Source organism: Lycorma delicatula, chromosome 1 (genome assembly GCF_047948215.1).
Source record: "Lycorma delicatula isolate Av1 chromosome 1, ASM4794821v1, whole genome shotgun sequence".
Taxonomy (NCBI): domain Eukaryota; kingdom Metazoa; phylum Arthropoda; class Insecta; order Hemiptera; family Fulgoridae; genus Lycorma; species Lycorma delicatula.
This window is the reverse complement of record NC_134455.1, coordinates 153,159,038-153,180,685: the sequence shown is the minus strand read 5'-3', so window position 1 is coordinate 153,180,685 and position 21,648 is coordinate 153,159,038. Positions and strand designations below refer to the sequence as shown.

The 21,648-nt window shown below is 26.8% G+C and overlaps 1 protein-coding gene across 2 annotated transcripts in view; it reads left to right on the top strand.

Moving 5' to 3' along the window:
* Positions 1 to 21,648, top strand: part of Rab6 (RAS oncogene family member Rab6) — a 143,800-nt gene that overhangs the window by 101,810 nt on the left and 20,342 nt on the right. The window contains exons 6-7 of one of the 2 annotated variants that reach the window (XM_075365340.1): positions 3,914 to 3,980; positions 6,463 to 8,095. In XM_075365340.1, the coding sequence (XP_075221455.1) occupies positions 3,914 to 3,980; positions 6,463 to 6,530 (135 nt within the window). In that variant the 3' untranslated portion in view covers positions 6,531 to 8,095. Of the gene's footprint in view, positions 1 to 3,913; positions 3,981 to 6,462; positions 8,096 to 21,648 lie in introns of those variants that run through there. The other variant, XM_075365335.1, reaches the window with a different exon arrangement.

Here is a 21,648-nt window from a genome sequence, read left to right as displayed (position 1 = left end):
CTTATAAAAGAAGGTTTTCAGTTGAGCTGTGAGCCAAGAATGCACCGCTTCTTTCACTGTTTCGTCCGAGGTAAATCGACGGCCCCTTAATGCCTTTTTGAGTGGACCAAACAAGTGGTATGCAGAAGGGGCTAGATCAGGACTATACGTAGGATGAGACAGTACTTCAATGTTTTTCTGTTGCATTTCAGCAGTGTGGGCAGCAGTATGTGGATGGGCATTGTCGTACAACAACACAACACCTTTCAACAGCAGTCCTCGTCGTTCGTTTCGAATTGCAGGCTTCAACTTGGCAGTAAGCATCTTACTCTAACGCACACTGTTTATTGTCATGCCCCTTTCCTCATAATGTTCCAGTACTGGGCCTTGTGAGTCCTAAAAAACCATAAGCATCAGTTTTCCTGTGGATGGTTGGGTCTTGAACATTTTGTTGCAGGGCGAATTTGGATGTTTCCATTCCATATTCTGCTGTATACTCTCCGGCTTGGAATAGTGGATCCATGTTTCGTCACCAGTGATGATTCTGTCTAAGAAGATGTCACATTTGTTAACATAGCGATCTAAATGTTTTTGGCAGATATTCAAGCGCATTTGTTTATGTAACTGTGTGAATTGTTTTGGGACCGATCTTGCACAGACTTTATGAAACCCAAGTCTGTTGTGGATGATTTCATAGGCAGAACCGTGGCCGTGTGCCACTTCATCAATAGCTACTGGTCTCTTTATGAAAAACATGTTATGTGCACACTTAATGTTTTCCTCATTTGTGGTGGTAAACGGTCATCCGGCTCCTTTGTTATGCGTAACACTTGTGCGACCATTTTTGAATTTTTCAATCCATTTGTAGACACTCCGTTGTGGCAACACACTGTTCCCGTACTGTACCGAAAGTCTTTGATGGATTTTGGCCCCTGATACACCTTCCGACCACAAAAAAACAGATCCACTAAACATTGCTCTTCTTTGTTGCAAACAAAAAACGGAGCAGTCATGGTTAACGGCAGGGCAGTGATAATGGAACTAACCTAGCAGCATCAGACCTGCACAGACATAACAACAATTAAACCATGCATGCATCATCTATGCAACACGACAGTACTACCAACATAAACAAAAATATAACTAAATTCCGGATAATAATTGACTTACCCTCGTAGAAAGGAGTTTTTTTAATGAATAAGTTATTTATTCATTGTCATTTAGTGTATTTGATTTAATTTTACATGGAAGCTTAAGAACATTTATTTTTAAATTTTGATCTGTTTTTATACTGGAGAAACTATTACTTTTATATGTAAAACATCATAGATAGAATTAGCGATGTCAAGAAAATGTGGGAAAGTCCATGAAATTTGTATTAATGTTGTAAGCTCAACTTAAGTGAACTATTGTAAAATGTCTCATGTATCTTTATGGTTTTTTTAAGTGTATTAAAATTTATTTCAATAGAAACTAAAATTAAAAATTTTATATGTAATAAATAACTATACTTTTTGATTATTTTTATACTGATAAAAATTAATCTAAAGAAATGTCTTTAAAATGTGATTTTGAGATAAGTTATAATTTCCTCAAAGCAAATGATATAATAATAATAACAATAATAATCTGCATCTATTAAACATAAATAAAAGTAAACATAAATTTGATAAGTTGAACTTTAATTAGAAACAAAACACACAAACTGGATTGGAAAAGTGATATGATTTTAAATGGAACAATTTTCATACAAATGCTAAAAATTATTAAACATCAAAATGTTACTTGATAAAGCTGCAAACATTTTTAAAAAACCAAAAGGTATGTGATTTTTTATTTTTTTAAATCTATATTTTATTCATTTTTTTCTGTTATTGATTAGTTTTCTGTTTGTTTTCATTTACATTATGCTATTCAGACATTGATGGGAAATTGTTTTGTTTAAAATCATATCACTTTTCCGATCCAATTAGTGTGTTTTGTTTCTAATTAAAATTGAACTCCTCAAATTCATATTTAATTTTAATAGACATTATTTACATCAATTTTCTCATTAACTAGAAGTCTTTATTTGTTTTTTGGTAAAGGTTTTACCCAAACCTAAAAAAGTGTATTTTCCAACAAAACTTTTTATGTTTTACCCTGTTTTTCATAAAACCTAAGTAAGATAGAGGTCTGAGACCTAGACAAAAAATTATAAGGAAACACCAAATTTACTCCTTGAATTGTACCCTAAGAATTTTAGTATGGTTTAATTTCATAGAGGGAGTAGAAAGCAGGGCCAAATGTTTTGCAGACTGAAACCCACCAACAAATTGTTTTCTGACCTATATTTTTTGGTATCTCCTGAGAGATTGCCATGCAATTTGGAATTATTCTGTAAATATAATGTTAGGTAACATTTTAAAAAGTTTAATCTTTCTCTTAAACAGATTCACTATTACTTAACTACTAAAAAAATTTCTGGTTTTGTAATTTTGACTTTTATTATTATTATTATTATTATTATTGAACTTTCTCAGATTTTGAAAAATGTTATGATGTATTAATTAAAATTATTTTTACAATTAAGTAGTTCTTCCATGGCTGATCCTTCTTGTTAAACTATTATCTCTGAAATTTATTATTATTCAAAACAATGAAAAATATATTTCATAATTGAATAATGAGCTGATGTAGAAAACCTACTGAAGTATTACTTAATTTTTTATAAGTTTCTTGGTATATTTTAATATCTCTCATTGGTATGTGTTTATTTTGAATAATGATCAATTATTGGTGGGATAGAAAAGGTAAAACCATTAAAAATTTTGTACCCAGTTTTACCATATCTAAAGGGAGACAGTGAGAACTAGTTTATAGCCGTGCTTGTAGTATAACATGGAAACAAATTTGCCCATCCTTATACGAATTGCAGTTTGATGATATTTTGCAATGACTAAAGGGTTTTTTTTGCTGATAAATGTTAATTTTGGCTCAAAATTGGTTTTGTTTATAATTAATTACTTTATAATTGAGTATAGTAAAGGACTGTGTATCAATCATGTATCATGAAATCAGATAGTCTTATTTAAAAAAAGAAAAAGAAAGTATTTATTGGTAATAAAGTTAATCTATAAAAATATACTTTAAAAAAAAATTCTTTTATGATTAATTCATCACATAATCTTGAAGTTTGAGCTTCAGAATATGAATAGAATTTTTTTTCAAATCCAGTCATCCCTTGACTGGATTTGAACTTGGACCTTGTAGATGAAAGGCGTATTACCACTCAGGTGTGGAGTTTGGCATTAATTTAAATACTAAGATATCAAAGTTGACAAACGTATACTTTAAAGTACTAACACAAAATGTAAATATATGATTGTAAAAATATTGAAAATATATTTCTTTTTTTTTAGTGGATATAGTTTTTAATAATGTATAGTAACAATACTTAAATTTTTTTTTGTTATATAGTCTACTCTGTAAAGTGTTCTGTTGCTTTAAATTAAATTAGGACCAAAATGTTCATTCTTGTTAAGTAATTGTATACTCTACTATTTCTTCATATTTTTTATTACCTGACATTGGTTTGATATTGTTGATACACATATGCTGTGTGAAGGTTTTGTAGTGAATCTCCTTCTCCAATTTCACCTGTTAATTAATTCAAATTATTAACCTGAGACAAAATAAAAATGGTTAATTGTTAATTTACATTTTTCTAATTAGTTATTAAAGTTAAGAATTCTTATCCACAAGCCTTGGCATTTTTCCAGTGCTCTCTCTTGTTATTTTATACAATACGCTTAAAAAGTGTATTATATGTAGATTTTTTTTACAATAGATTGTATTGGAAAGGGTATTTCACCATGTTATATTTTATTTGTGTAAGCCATCTTAATTATATTGTACTTTGTTTATAACTGATCTGTAATTTATTTGATTTTAGCTATTTAGACGTGTAGCAGCTGCACTTCCAGGAATGGATTCAACAGAAAATAAACCTCCTGAAGACAGTATCCTTTATGCAGTAATTTTATTACTTAGGTATAAATAATTATGAATTGTTCATTTTAGGTTTCTGTTTAAAATTAATATGGTTAATTAAATTTTTAATTTCTCTTAAATTTAGGTATTTTTAATTTGGTTCTGTCTTTTAAACATTTAGTATCTGTGATATTGTTATTATTTGTTGTGTTAATAACAGAAGTCAGTATCAGAAAGCTTACTAATAGTATTTATTATTGACTGTTTATTGTTGTTTTTTTATGTTTACTTAAAATGTTACCTTTTTTAATGATCACCATACACTTTCTGTATAGTTAAATTTTCTTAATAAAGAAAGCTAGATAACTTTTACTATTTTTTAGTCGACAAAGACTAATTTAATTTTTTTATAGGGTTTTATAAAAAATTTTTCGTATTTTAAAGTTGATTAGGAATAGTAGTAAGAGGTACATCTTACCCAGCTTCAACTTTGACTTTTTGTGCAGTCTCCAGATAGGTAATGGAGTGCTTGGCCAATTTAACAGGGTTACTATCCTGTTAAACTGTAGTAAAGAAGTGGCTGCCTTGCAGCTACTAGAAGTTGTTAGAATATGGAACCAATGTTTGGTTTTTATCCAAGGAAGAAGAATGAATGAAAAGGGATGGAAGGGAAAAGGGGTGTGAGCATTCAAAAAAACTAGCCCACTACTGGGGCCACTGGTTTTATCCACAGTAGGATTGCTAGCCCTCGCTGGATTTGCTTCTGATCATTAACAGTAGTTAGATTTAAGGTCATTACTCTTATACACATACATTTATTACATTTACATATTTTAGAGTTTCTCATTGCTATAGATTTTTGTGGTTTTATTGTATTAGAGATATAACCAATGAATAATTTTTTAATTTAATGAGATTTTTTTAATTGTGCAACTTAAATTATCTGTCACGCAGACATAGATTTAATCTAAGTTTTATATTAGTAAGTCCTAATTAGTTAAGAGTTAAGAATTCTTATCCATAAGCCTTGGCATTTTTCCAGTGCTCTCTCTTGTTTTCTTATTGTTTGTTTGTCCAATTTTTAACTAGATGTTCATAGGTATTTATGCATTAAAATCTATTTTTCGTAATTAATGGTGAACCTCCAAAATCCTTATAATTACTAAAAAGAGTTTTGGAAGTAATGCATTTCTTTTTTTTCTGTGAAAAAGTGTTAAATTTATTTGTAGAATTTTTAAGCTGTAATTGTAAAGCTTTCCCCCGTCATTTAAGGTAAGTATATCGATGCATGTTAAAAATATTGTTTTGCTGTTTTACTTTTATTGCTTGCTTCAATGTACTTGCTGAATGAAGTTGACAAATTAAATCTGCACTTTCCCTAGCAAGCTTATTTATGTAAATAATTCAGATTAATTGATTTTTGTGGTGTACTATAATGTGTGTAGTATCTTATTCCTTTTTGATATACAGTACAGTTTCACTTATCTTAATTCAGTAAGAGAATAGTTGATATAAAATGATTAATAAATAATGAACCAAATTAAAATATTACACAAGATGTAGTGCAATTTTACATATAAAATATTTTTTAATTTATATTTGTGATTAATAGCAGCATACCGTTACTATATGTTATTTTATAAGAGTCTGATAGTGTGTATTGTAAGGAAGAGTTGACTGCATTTCATCTTTATGGCATTGATATTAACTTAAGAATTAAAATGGTTATTGCAGTATCTCAGATGTCTCATTCACAAAAATTAATTTCCAGTTTGTTATTCTTGAATTTTAACTAGAATCACTTAACTAAGATAATTAATCAGTTTCTAATAATTATAAACTTAAATTTATGTGATTTGATGTTTGTAATGAAGCAATGTAATAGTTGTGTATTATATCAATATAAGTTTTTTTGATATGTACAACAATGAAAGTGATCTGTGAAAATAAGTGTAAGTGATCCATGATTGCAATGCACAGATATCATGTGTTTGCTTTTAGTTACATGGTCTCTCTCTTGCTGTTTTCTTAAAACATAACCATTATTTTTTTTTTTTTACAAGTGCTATTAATAAACAATATAATTTTTTTTTTAAATTGAAAAGGTAATTTTTTTCGAAATTCTTTTGTCGTTCAGAAATAAGAAAAAAGAGGATTTTGAAATCGGGTTTGCGTCACTACTTAGAATAAGTGGTATTGTACTGTGTTTTAAATTGGTTAAAGAGCCACCAGTTTTTAAAGTTTTAAGATGTTCCTACATTCTTTAAACTTCTAAGTCTTTTTATTGTTATAAATGATAATTTTCACAGTATGAATACTGCAGGAATGCAGTCATATTTTTATAATGCAATAACCTTGTGAATTGGCTTTCAAAGATATCGAAAGAAATACATAATACATAACTTAGGCTTATCATTTATTTTTGTTTTTAGTTATTTTTCTCCTTTATTATTGTTGTCATTTGCTTTGTTTCTTTTCCTTGACTAATTTTTTTTTCTTTGCGTACTGTAGTGCAAGAAGTCATTTTGAAAGATACACCTAATGAAGTAGGTAACCAGGAAAGTAGTTGTGCATGTTGAATGGAAAAAAAATCAATCACTCTTTCTTAAGATAAAGAACGAATGAATTCCTGAATGAAAAACATCTGTTTAATGACAGAGATATGTGATGTAAAGATTATTGGCGACGTCTGTGTGTTTTTCTTTTTTTTACATTTATTAACAACTATATATATTTTTTTTTTATTTGACCATCAGTATTTAATTTGGTAAATAATTTAGCAGACAATTTATAACATTATATGATAATATTACTTATTTATTTATATACATAATTCATTAAAATAAACATATTTAAACAATACTGGTAATATTAACTTATGGTAAAACTAATAACCATCAGGAGTTTTAATTAATATATCTGGAATATTTTTTATTACTTTTTTTTATAGCTAATTTATGTAACTATTCTTTAACTAAGTATATCTTCTTTAATTAGGATATTGAATACTTATTTTTTTAAATATACAAGAAACATTAAAAAAGTTTCCAGAATTGTGTGTAGATTTTTTATTAAGGAGATCTATTACCAATCTATTAATCAAGTACTTCCAGTTTTTGTGCATGTTTATATGTTGTATATGTTCACATATGCACATTGTGCATACTGATGTATGCTTGTATTATGCAAACTGTGTATTTCTCTTAATGATATTTTCAATCATTAGAAACATTGTTTTTGTGACTTGTTATGCATGCAGAGTCACTTACATGTTTGTTAGAAGTCTTCCATCATTATGAAATTTTGTTAAAGTTTATTTGATAAACTTATGGATTCACTAATCTAGAAATGAAATGATTGGAAGTCACCATGTAACTTGTAATATTATTAAGATAAAATTTCCTGCCATTTCTAAGATTACGTTTTCATTTTGCAAAGTATCTGTACATAGCAAGTACCATAAATGTGTTGTAGGAGGAATAATTTGGGCTGGCTAGTAGATAATGTAAATGGCTGTAATGGGTAAATATGTAAAAATCATAACTATAGTTTTGGAAAAAAATAAAACATTTATACAGCAATATAAGCTTATAAGTTTATAAGATTCATTTTGCCTAAGAATATAAATTCTGTTGTAGAATGTTTAAACAGATCATCTGCATGCTGTTCGCCTTGAGTAATTTCTTGTCATGTTCAGAATATATGCATATATTCTGCTTTCTGTTTTAGTAAAAGAGAAATCTGCCTTATTTTTACACACTATGTATACAAACAGAAAGTGCAATCTTGTTAACTAACCAGCGCTTTCAATTATAACAGACTTTTTAATGTTAGCACTACATTCTGTAAACTTTTTGAATGGTAACTTTTTAACTGAAATAAAACATATTAATAGAGTTTATAGAAAACTTAATTTCATTATTAAAAAAGGATATATTTTTCCCCAGGAGACCTAGATGTTTATATATGGCTGTACGTTCATGTATTTTCATATCAACCGGGACACATTATATTTAAAGAATGATATATGATGGATTAAATTATTTTAAGATTATTTCATTATTTAATATTGTGACTTTTTGTATTCATATTTTAATAGTGTACAAAAAACAGAGAAATAATAAAATGCTCAGTTGTCTCATTAGTTAATGTACTTTTTAATTTTAATTTTAATTTTTTGGGGGATGGAAATTTTTTCTAGTTGTTACATTGTTTTATTTTCATATATTGATGGCAAACAGTTTTGTTATTGTTGAGAGTTCATATATTATAATGGTAGCTGAATAAAGTTTTTATTAATTTGGTTTATCATTAGATTAAAAGTAAATTTCAATTTAGATTCAGGCTTTTCTAAACCAATTAAAATGAATTCTCATGTTTTTCTTAAAATTTAAATCACATTAATTTTGTTTAATTTTACAATTATTTGAAGTTTTTATTGATTCCATTTCTTCAACTGCTTTAATGTTAAAACATTTTTGTTAAAAAAGTTTGTAAAAGTTGGAACTCATTGTTACATCAGTTTTTGTCATCCTATGTTGTTTTTGTCCGAAGCAGCCACAGAACTAATCCTTAAACTTGTAATGTAATATGTTAGTCTAATAGAGAAATTACAAGTAGAATAAAGAAAATAAGTAGGGAATGAGAATGGATCTCGGCTAGCAAATTGTTTTACCATTTCGTAAACCTCACATTAAATCAGCAGTTATACTTCAATCTGTAAATCAGTGGCATAATTTTAAACTTGCAAGGGAAAGTGAAAACCATCCTGAACCTTTACTGCATAACAAGCACAAAAAAATAATTTATTTTCATAGAAGAAGCTATATATTAACTCCTTACCGGTTTTTTTTTTTTTTTTTACAGAAATGAATGTTATCTTGTTCTAATTTTTTTTCTTTTTTTAATGTATGATTTTTGACTAATAATGACCTCATATGCAATTAAAAAACAGTTTTTTTTTCATGCAAAACTTATTTTATTATACACAGACAACATATGCAATATTTACAGAATTTCTGTCGCATGCATGTACAAAGTATTTACATAATTATACATCTATACACTGATATATTTATAGAATTTCATGATATAGTAAGAAATATAGTGCTCAGTCAGACTATACAGAATTCTGTAAATAAACAACTTGCCATTACCGCAGGTCAGCTGATTATAATCAAATACACATGAAAATATCTCGCTTTACACTGTATTAAAGCTAACAACTAGCATTATTTATCATCACTTAAAAAAAAAAAAAAAAATTTTGTAAAATGACAGAATATTATGACAGAGAATGAATTAAAACCAGCCGAAAAAGTTGTCATCGGAATGTTTCATCAAAGGCCCTAATCGTGCACATCGGCTACGTCAGAATATTCCATCAAGATCAGTAAGGGATTAATGACTGATTATTTACTATAATTTTTTAAGGTTATAGGAAATAATTGCATTAATTTTATCACTACATTTCAAATGGAGAGAAAGGAAGACTATAAATGTTTTAGGAAAAACAAACCTTTAACCAAACATGAATATAAATGTAAAAGTATTATTTGCATTCAATAACAACAATAAATTTATACTTTAAAATAATCATTTTTGAGTGTGAGGACTTTACCTTGAAAAAAGGTGGATAGACCGCCAAAAGTGAGGACTGTTGACTTGATTGCATAGTAAAAATGTTTTCTAAATAACTTTTTAATATTAAATATGTGAATTGAATTTACTTATTAAATATAAACAGTAATATTATAAGAATTGAATAAAAAATAACCAATGGTTAAGAACATACCTGTGTATTTAACAATGTAACAAAAATAATTGAAGTAGTGTAGCATAAAAATTTACACAAAAAATTATAACAAAAAGAAACACAAATTTATATTATTTTATTATTAAATTAAATCAGAGCCTATTTGCTTATACCAGATCCAGTAACTGAACATGTCACATCTTCTTTATCATCAGTGTTCTTGTTAAACTTTTCACTTCAGATAATTTATTCGAAAAAGCTCTGTCCCTTTTAATTTTATCATAAAATTCTGATCATATCATTTGGCAATTATATTTTGTTAAAATAGCTGTTTCAGTGTCTGTACTTTTAGTTTCTCCCTTTCTGCATTCCAAGTATTGTTCATTATTGAAAAAACTTTCAACTGGAGCAGAATTTCCTAGTAAACACAAACCAAACTTTACCAATTGAAACATATTTGTATATGCTACATAGTTTTGTTCACGATCATTATAAACTAGTTGCTATTTCTGTACAGTAGTAATTGGTTCTTGGTTTATTTCTTTTTCTACCTGATGTGGTTTGAGTTTTTCAATGACAAGAGAAATTCTTTTATCAAATCAGCTCATCAGAGTTTATAGAATTCTCATTAATAATGTTTACAGCATTACTTTCATTTTCAAGTTGTGGCCAATCAAGTGAACAAACTAATCCATGAAAATTTATTTACTCCATCAAAGCTACTTTCCCATAAGTGATGGGAGATGCATAAAAAACACTAAACACTATTCAAAAACATTTCCTCACTAATCATGCCATCTTTTTTTAATTTTGATAGTAACTATTTTGCAGAAAGTGTACAAAAAGTAATGAACGTCTTTAAATCAGCGTAAGCACAACTTGTTTCTGCAGCCAAAATCTCATCACTTTCCAGGACTAACACAGTTTTGTGGAACAACTGTAAGGATCCATGCTAAAATGTCAAATAAACTTCCCCTGTTATTTGCCTTTCTAGGATTTTTTGGCTTTTTTCTTTGACACCCTCTAAAGTTAAATTTGTATTATCTGCACAGAAGCAAATAACTTGTAATGAGTGCTTTTTTATTACACTCATCAAATATTCACTGAGAATTTCAGATGTTTCACCTTCAAATTCACTAAACTCTAGCAGTTTCACTAGAACTCTGTCTTTCTTGTTAAAGTACCTAACCACAATAGATACAATTTTTCTTTCTTTTCTATTAAAGAGTTATTGCATGTTATAGTTAGAAAATTTGCATTTTCAATATCTTTAAGTACGTTTTGCTGAATAAAAGGAGCAATAAAATTATAAATAATCGCCTCTGTTTTTGTTCTAGCTAACAAAAATTTATCTTTAAAGGTTTTTTAAAGACATACAATTTGAGGTTTTAAAGCTAAGTCCATGTTTTGTAGAATGAAATGCAAACTCTGCTTCTTTAACGGTAGTATCTGTTACTTGTAGTTGGTAGGTCTTCAAAAATTTAACCAAATTAGTTATTGTGGTTGCAGCGACAGCCTTTATGTGTTTATCAGTCCCTATGTCATCTTCAATGTTTCCACGACCCCGATGAGATATTGAAACACTGCATCATAAATGCAAAATGACACTCTAACTATCACTTAAAACTTGTTGCAAAAATTTAAACTCGTGTCTTAGTTTATCATTAGATGTACACTTCTTTTTATCCATAGCAAAACTAACTGCATAAGATAATTTATACTTAAATACACTGAAAATATATGAGCCGCTAGACAAATCTAACCTCAACAGGCTACTTGGCGGGTATCGTATTGGTATCACATAACAGGGTCGACTACTTCAGCTGATAGGCAGGTAGACGTCAGTTTGTGCGTTTCAGCTCTTTGTTTTGCAGCAAACTTGACAGTAGCATCAATAATAGTGGCACTGCTGTCATCTGCCATCACAACAGGAATGAAAATATGTCTAGGGTAAAGCAAAGTAAATATACTCAATGCAATTTTAAATTGGACAAATGTTCTGAGTATATTATATTTATCTTGTGCTTGTAAGAACTGTGGACATTTTACAACAGCAAAAACTTTCGCATACGAGTATTGAAAAAGCAGACTGTGCGCAGTAATAGGTCAGCCTAATTAAGATTGGTTAATGATAACATTCATTAAAAGAATTACTTTGAAAATGTATGTATGTCAATATAAAGTTTTTGTTCTACGTGAAATTGTATGAAAAGTAAAAGATGGTTGTTGAATTCCTGCCGTAGTTTCTATAGTGTATTCATTGTCAATTTGCTCCTTCTGGTAACAGTTTGATAATTATTTTAGCTCATTCAAAGTTGTAGTGGACAATGGTGGTCATTCATAATTTACCCTCAAATATTTTGCAATGTAAGATCTGGTAACTTAAGAGGCAACATATTTAGAGTACAAAGTTATCTGCTGTAACTAATGACAGAGGATCACTTTCTTAAACAGTAATGAACTTCCATATGTCATTGATGTTTCCACCCAGTCTTATTGATAAATCTAGTCTCTGGAATCTTTATTCAATTTTTTGGAAATAGATAGTTCAGCATAATATCCAGATAGAAATGATCAGCAACTGTATTTTCTATGAAAAATCATTACCTAGGTAACAGTACAAAAGATGTGTTTATGTAGTAGGGAGTTACAGTCAAGTGGGTTGTACTGATGCTCAAATGTTATTTTTGAATCCTTCATGTTCCATATGTGTTAATATTGGCATCTCATAGCTTATATTACAAAGAAAATTTAGCATATATTATATAACTTTTAATCTGGTTGAGGATATGATATCTGGAACATTAGATAAGTATCTGCTAGATAAAATGAGTTCTACTTTTTGAAATTTTTTGTAACAGTATTAATATTGAAGTATGTTATTTTCTATATTGAAGTGATTTTATAGATATTTATTTCCACATTGTTCTCTAAATTTAAACTTTGATTAATGACAAGTAAATTATACTAACCTCTTTATATTTTACATATAAAGGTTAGTGTAAATGATTAGTCTAGTTCGCTAATTTAGAATGTGTATAAATTAGTTAATTGTTAATGATTATTTTTGATGTAGATATTTATTTATTCTAGTTATACAGATTTATGTTATATTAGGGTTACATAACAGTACTATATTTTATTATTTCTAAAGCTTAGATTTAAAGTCCAGTTATGATTGTCATAAATGATCAAAGAATTATTGATGATAATTATACTGTTGTGTTACTGCACTTCTTTTTTTATTCTTTGCTTAGGTCATTTAGTTTTAAATTTTAATCATTTCTTCAATCAAATAAGTGCTCAATAACTAATAAAATATTAACATTTTATTTATTGTAATTAAAGTAAATAAATTTTTATTTGAAATGTGTGCCAATTTGCTAATTTATTTATTTAATTTAAATAATACACAGGGATGTTTAAGAATATTTAAAAAGCTACTTTATATAGGAATAAATTGCCAAAATTTGATTTTTAAAATTTTGTTCCATAAGGAAAAGTTGAAATAAATCAGATTATGTTATTAAAAGTGCTATGCATGAGCTTATTTTTAATTCACTGTTATTCTTGCTGGGCAATGCATTTTTCTCCCAACATTTTCTTTCCTCAATGCATTTTCTCCTTCAGTTTTAGGCAGTACAAATTACTATGTTGAAAAAAAATTATATGCATTTCAAATATATATAATTTTTTTTCTTAATCTATTTATTTTTAATTTGAAATCAGTTATTCTAAATTTAAATTAAAGATTTTCTCCTGTTTTTGTTTATCATTATTTTGTGGCTTATTTTAGAAAAGATTTCATTAAATTATTTAAAAAGTTATAGTCTTCAAGTAAAACAATCAATGCCTATAAACTAGTGTGATTCATTTTATATATATATATATATATATATATATATATATATATATATATATATATATATATATATATATTTGTGTGTGTGTGTGTGTATGTGTATTTTACTGCCATGAGGAGGGAGATGTATGCACTTAATTGATTATCAATAACACAATCTTAAAATTCTATAAGATATTACTTGAAATCTAGTAAGTTATGTTTCGCAAAATTATTTTTTTTATTTTCTAAAGAAATGCATTTTTTATTTTTTTAAAAAAAAGCTGAATTTGTTTCACTTAAAAATAAAAACTAATTTTTCTTATTGGTTTTTTGAGTTATAAAAATATGAATGATTCTGTATTTGAATATTAAAATTGCAAATCTTTGTCACAATTGTGTTTTAAGTTTTTCTTAAAATTATTTTTTATTTTCACATTCCCAATTTTATTATAATATATATATATATATATATATATATATAATAGTTTTTTTTAGAAAAGAAGCTGTGAAGGTAATAATCTTTTAATTGGTTTAATGGAAATAAAAAATGTTGTAATTTATTATTTAAATATATATTTGTAATATAATAAAAATAATTAATTTAATTGATTTTTTTTTATCCCACGTACATATCTGTTTAAATCATAAATTTCTGTGTAATGAAAAAAAATCTTTCAACATGAAATTTACGTAATTAGCTTTGAGTAATTAGTTATGTTCATGAAGCAAAGTTTAAATTTCTAATTATTATTTTTATGCTTAATTTTAATTGTCATTGCTTTTTTGAACATTCACCATGAAATACCATTAATATATGTGGTTTATCCATCTAAAAGACTGCATAGTCAGTTTTAATGATTATGGAAACTAGTCTATTAAGCATGGCTTTGACATTAACATTTTTTTCTTCATAAATATTTTTTTCTTAACCATTGATTGAGCGAGTAGTTATCATTGCTGCTGATAATTTGTTTTGTAATTAAGCATATCACACTTCAAGTATCATTTAAAGGTACTTAGTAGTGTAGTCATATCACATCAAATATATAAAATCTATAAATATTTTAATTTACTATTTTGTTTTGATTGTATTGGGCATATAAGTGATGCTCATTCTTTCTCCATCTAATACTGACCTTAATCTTACATTAATGATTCAATTTATCTTGTTTTTTTCTAACTGAATCTTGATATTGTTTATGTAAAAAAGAACAAATCGTAGAATAATAATAAAAGAATAAAAAAAGTTAATTTGTCTATTGTAATTTTGCCATAACAATTATTTTTTTATTTATTTATTTATTTTTTTTTTGAATAGACAGTAATTGAGTGAATTATAATTTGAATCGATGGTGGTAGAATGAGACACTGGCAGTGATTAAGCCATTACTGTAACATTTTTTTTTATTCATTAATTTTTAAGATTATTACAGGAATTTAAACCCAGTTAAACTTATATAAGATGGAAAGATGAATTTTAATATATGAAAAATGCCATGCTTAATTAGGGGCCAAATAAATAACCTTCTGAGTGAAAGGCAGAAAACTACAACTAAAGGTCAGTTTATTATTATCTTAATATGAAAGCAATTCTTTTAGCCTAAATCTGTTATAAATAACAAAAATGATTTGAATTAATAATTTATTAATTAATTGATTTGAGTTTTATTAAATTAATTTTTGGCTCTTGAACTACTTTTGTGGTTTTTTCAGTGTACTTTTGTAGTTATCTCTGCTTTATAAAAATATTTTCAGCCGTAATATGGCATTATTTAAATCATAAATTTTAAATATACATTTTTTTTTAACATCCTACCACCATTAGGTATTGCTTCAGAGGATGAAATAAATAACAAGTAGCATGTGAAAATGCCATTCCTGACCAGAATTTGAACCCAGGACCTCTGAATGAAAGATCAAGACGCTACCACTCATGCCACCAAGGCTGACAAATATTAAATTTAGAGGGAGATATGTTCACTTTCTCATTCACTGACATAAGATTAAGTAGTCTGCCGTTATTACAGTCTGTTTGTAGGCAGTGAAACTATTGTTTTTGGTGTAATAATTTGAATTCATGTTTTAAATAAAAATTAAATAATTTTAATTAATTTATTAAAAAAAATTATCAGTGACTGAATAGTAGTAATGTAGTGAACTTTCCTGTAATTCTTTTATTTTAAAGTGTATTTCTAATTAAATTATACTAAAAAAGCATTATTATGAAGCAGAAATCTGTGTGAAAGTACTTTACATTGAAAAAAAGTAGTTAGTATAAAAATTAAATTTTTAAATGTAATTATATTTTACTGCTCGGATGCAATTTGCTTAACTATTTATCCCCTGAAGAATTGTAATTCCTGAATAACGATAGGAATTAAAACAATAGTACAACTACATCAAAAAATGTGAAATTATTTGACTAAAACCTACAAGGACTTTTATAAGTCATGATTTGATAAAGAGCCTTAGTTCTAGCCAATCTTAACTGCATGAACAGTTAGGTAAGCACGTACAAATGCAACAGAATATACTGAAATAAAATAAATTATTATTTATATAAATATATTTATTAATATTGTAATGAATAGTTTACATTTTTAAAATGAATGAAAGATCTAATCGCAAAGAAAGTATGTTAAAAAATGACCTTTTTCCCTTAAGTTATTATTTCTGTGTTTACACGTCAAAACACAGATACACACATAATATGCATACATTTTGTTGTGGTATAGTATGTTAATATTGTAATGCTTATTTTTTATGTATAACACATTAGTACACTCGCCAAGGCTAAACTTTGCAAGAGTACATTAATAGCCATTACAGAGAGATGCATACCGTATTTTCTCTTTGGTTGAGAAAATATTGGAATTAATAAAGAAAATCAATGATAAAATACATTGTTTATGGAATTATTTTCTTTAATTTTTTAAAAAAATATTAAGCTTTTTATTTTGAACAAAATTACATTTTATTTTTTAAAATCTGTTAACAAATAGTCGAGTTATGGCAAAAATTTAATGTTGTAATTTTGCATCTGTTTTCATGCCTTCCACTTTACACTCAATATTAATTGTTTTTATTTATTGTCAATTCTAGTATTGTAATTTAATATCAAATTAAGTAATAATTTTTTCACAATATTAGACCTAATAATTAAAAAAATAAAACAACATTAATAATTTCTTGAAATTCATTTTGGATCCTTTGTTGAAGATCCTCTATGTTAACTTGAATAAACAATAATATATTTCAAATGGCCCCACAGGTAGAAGTCAAGAGGGTTTAAGTCAGGTGATCAGGCAGGCCAGGCCATTGGCCCTCTGTGGCTTATCCATCTTTCATGCAGGAAATCTGATACCAACTGACTGAAATGTGCTAGAAACCACATATTTCCTCTTAATTGTAGAGGTAGATTTTCCAAAAGTTGTGGACGATTTTCAGTTAAATGAGCAAGATAATTTTCTCCAGTTAAACGATTTGGTAGAATGATGACCCAAAAGATAGTCATTAAAAATATCTGCCTTTATGTTCAGCGAAAATCTTTTTTGATAGCTACTTTGGAAGGTACCATGAGGATTCTTCTCACTCCAGATACGCTGGTTGTGATAGTTTTAAAACACCATTCCTGTTTAAAGAAGTTTCATTTTTACATTGTTAACATGATCAACAGTAATAGTTGCTGTATAAAATTATTCAGAAGTGAACAATTAATATCAATTGCTTTTATTATTTAATATTAAATTATATTGTGAGAAAATTATTACCTAATTTGATACTAATTTACAATACAATTTACAGCCTAAAGTGGAGAACATGGAAACAGGTACAAAATTATAACATCAATTTTATGCCATAACTCGGCTATTTGTTAACTGATTTTAAAAAATAAAATGTAATTTCGTTCAAAATAAAAAGCTTAATATTTTAGAAAATAAAATAAATTTTGATAAAACTAATATTTATGGAGATATAACAGATTGAAAAATAAACATAGCTGCCATTTTGTTATTTTCAAAGGTATTTAAGTTCTGATTTTTTGCTAATTTTAAAACTTTATTACCAAAACGCTTACCAAATATTAATGTGATTCATCTATCCAAACTTGAGATATAAATTTTTATATAAAAATAATAAAGTGGCAGACAGGGGGAGAACGAAAGAGAAAATCGGCATTTTTCCTAAGGATATTTTTTATTTAGTTTTACAAGTAGAATCCAAAAAGGTATAGCCATCCCACCATTTTAGAAACACTCTATATTTAATATAAAATCACCAGTACATCCTTATGAAAAAATTCCAAAAATGAAAACAGTATAAAAAAAATAGTTTATTTCATTGTTGCGGGTTGCAATTTACCTGAAGAATCTTGAGGAATATTTGTAAATTACTTCCAAAAACAATCTCATTTTTCATCTATTTTACAGGTAGTGGAAGTGTGACATCTCATAAATTTATTAACAGACAATATACAACAGTTTACAGGTAGTGGAAGTGTGACATCTCATAAATTTATTAACAGACAATATACAACAGTTACTGCTGAAGCGTTTTATGAATTGTATTTTATCTGTTGTTACTGATGATAGGAAACACATTTTTTAAACTGTGGTTTGTAGATGGTTTCATGTTTTAAATTAATACGGTGGATAAAAGTTTTTGAAGGAAAGAATTTTTATTAAAATGAGCAAGTACCTAGACTATTTATTAGTAGAGTACAAACAATTCATATAAATGGAAAACAGTCAGATAACTGTCCTTAAAAAGATGTATTTTTTTTAACAGATGGCAAAGATTACCGGCAGCAAAGGATTATTTTTGCAACCTTTTTAATTTCTTCATTACTTGAAATTATGGAAACTAATACATATTATAATACTGTTGTTGTAACAGTAAAGCTCATTGGAAAAAATAAACTTTCCTATCATCTCTGAACTCCAATATAGTAGGAAAGCCATTCATAAGTATAAGTAGTTAAAGAATGCTTCAAGGCATTTCTTATTTCTATTGTAAGTTGTAGTTAATTATCATGCAGAGAATGAATTCATAATAAACATATAAGTTAATGTGAATCTATGCTAATGGTTGTCTTCTCTTATAGCTGTTCATTTTGTTTTTTTTTTTATGAACATTTTTGACACTTAAATTTCAGTGTTAATGAGGATCAGTGGTGATTCAGATGTATGAATTCCTTATTGTTTATGAATAGCCAGTGTCTTATTACTAAATAGATATTTTTCTTTCCTTTACTTTTCACAGATGAGGTAACCCAACCTCCACAATGGATCAAAAGCATTTCAGCCTTTCTTCTGGAAGGTTCTTGGTGTGAACACTAGTCAGGCTTGAAATTTTTCATTACATATTCCCACAGATAAGCTTCCAGCTAATTTGGAAATTTAATAACTGTTTAATAAATTATTTTATAATCCTTGAACACTATCCTATTTTGGACATCAAGCATTTTAAGGTTTCATTAATCCTTTCCAAGATTTTTGTCACTTGGCATCTTGGCTTAGATATTATTTTTTGTGTTCATGCAGTCCAAATAACTGTTTAAAATTACACATTGGTATTCTTATTTATTTTTTTTATAATTCAAAATAGTTTATTGAGGAAAAACGTTGCCTTGTTCATATGTGCCTTCATTTCTTAAATGCAGTCTTTGATGACTTTTCTTATCTGTTTTTAATTGTACTTTTATTTTTTAAAAGTAATCCATTTTTGTTTATATATTTCAGTCTATGTTATTATCAAAATTTATTACAAAAAAGTTATTTTCTTGTGGTTCCTATGCTTGATTGTATTTGATTAATTACAACTTCAGAAAGATGGATTTACCCATATATTTTTAACTACTTTAGAATTTTATATAGTTTTTCACCTTTTTATACAACATGATTTCAAAATATTAGATTTTTTTTGTAATTATTTTATGACCTAACTCCCAATAATTTTAGAATTTTCATGTTATGTTTACCAGCTTTGTTTTTTGAAACTTTTAACAATATCCAAATCAGATCTGAAAGTGTTATGTACAAGATAGTTTTTTTTTTATACCATTTATGATGATTGATTTCTCTATAAAGTAAATTGTAATAATTTATAATTGAAGCATTATAATTTTTCTAAAGAAAAATTATGTGGAATTATTAACATGTTATTTATGACATAATCTGGTCACTTTTCAATCGGTAAAGACTTTTTATTCACTTTATGTTCTGTGCTTTTATTACTTCGTAATGTTAATTGATAAAAAAATATACAAATATGAGTTAAAAAAAAATACACATTTTATAATGTAATTAATACGTAAATGTTTTGCTTGTTTACACTTTACAGTTATTTAATTTTAAGTTTCATTTACCTCTCTCATTTAATATTCCATTCATTTGAGTATTTATTTTTTAAACGTTTATGAGTTAATGGATTAACATTTTTAAGATAAGTTAGGTTGTGTGTACTTATTTAGTATCAATTGCTGTATTATATCTATATGATTTATATGAGTATATAAAAATTGCTGAAATGTGTTCCTTTTGATGAATATTATCTTACGTCGATTTTGTCGCTAATTTACAATTAATTGTATAAATATATTTAATAGTTATATTTAATTGTCCATTATTATAAAATTTTATTCATTTCTTAATGTGCATAGTATAAAAATCATTCTGAAATTAATAATAAATTTTATTTCAGTATATTGTGTTGTACTTAAAAGTGCACACCTAACTTCTTGCAAATAAGATTGGCTAATTTATGATCCTTCGTATAAATATTGTCTTTCTGGCAATACAATAATAAGAAAAATCTCACTGGAAATCAAAACAAGGAGCTTTCCAAATTAAGACTTCTCTGGGAGATTTAAATTTCATTAACAATTTTTAAATAAAGAACCTCCAAAAGAGGATTATGAATCTTTTTTTTTTTTAATTTATAAAATTTTAAATGCGACATTTTTCTTTTTGTAATGTCTCTCCTTATACCTACATTTGAAACCAAACTAGTGTATTTTTTTATTTTTTAGCTCACATTTCATTTGTTTATAAATATTGTCATGAATACTTTTTATGCATGAGTTATTAAACTGATAATGCAACCAGTCCTAGAATTAATCTTTATTGTTTTTTTTTGGAATGTTATCTCCAGTTCTTCCAGGTAATAATTGTGTTTTACTTCAGTAACATTTTACAGTTTTCTCTTATTTATTTGTTTAACATTTTAGCATTAATATTAAGATTAATTAAGGTTATTTTTTTTTTGTGATAAAAACTCTCTATGATCAAATTTCTTGGGACCAGAAGTAATTACATCAAGGATTCAAAAAAATAACATTGCTTAGTTAGAAAGGTTCCTGTTTTATACACACTAAACCTTTCCAATGCTAAAGGCAACTGTGTTTCACTATAGTTATACAACACTCACACTGCTTGCACATGGTAGCTTATTTTTGCTGTTATTATTTAACTTACACTTATTTGAGTTTATATGTGTATTTCAGTTGGAGATTGTTGATTGAATTTTACATTGGCCTTTTTTTTTAAACATGCCTGTACATTGTCTTCTTTTTTTTAATAGAAACATGGTAAAAACATTTTGGCCTAACTAAATAATTGTCTGATATAAATTCTAAGAGTTGCTGTAATAAATGAGATATTAAGTTATTTTAAATGATTTAATTTAACGTTTTATGCAGATAAAACTGCATACACCAGAAATTTTTTTATCAACTTTATTAATAGTATTATAGAAATTTAAATATAAATGTAGATAAATACAGTTGTAAGTTGAATTACATCTAATCTCTGCTGCAGTATTTTTACAAAGGTAAATGCACTTGTGAAGCATTAAAAGTTTGTCATCTCATTGATTCAATTGTGTTTGCAAATTTAAACTGAAAAATCTTTTCATGACTTTTTGATACAAAAGTCTCTAAATAAAAAACCTAGCAATTCAAAAAAAAATTATTACTTTTATTGCTTTATTACTTTTTTAATCAGTACCACATTTTACTCATATTTTATATCATAATCCAAACTAAGAATATAATTTAAGACAAACAATACAATATCATTTACAATAAAACAGTTGCAAA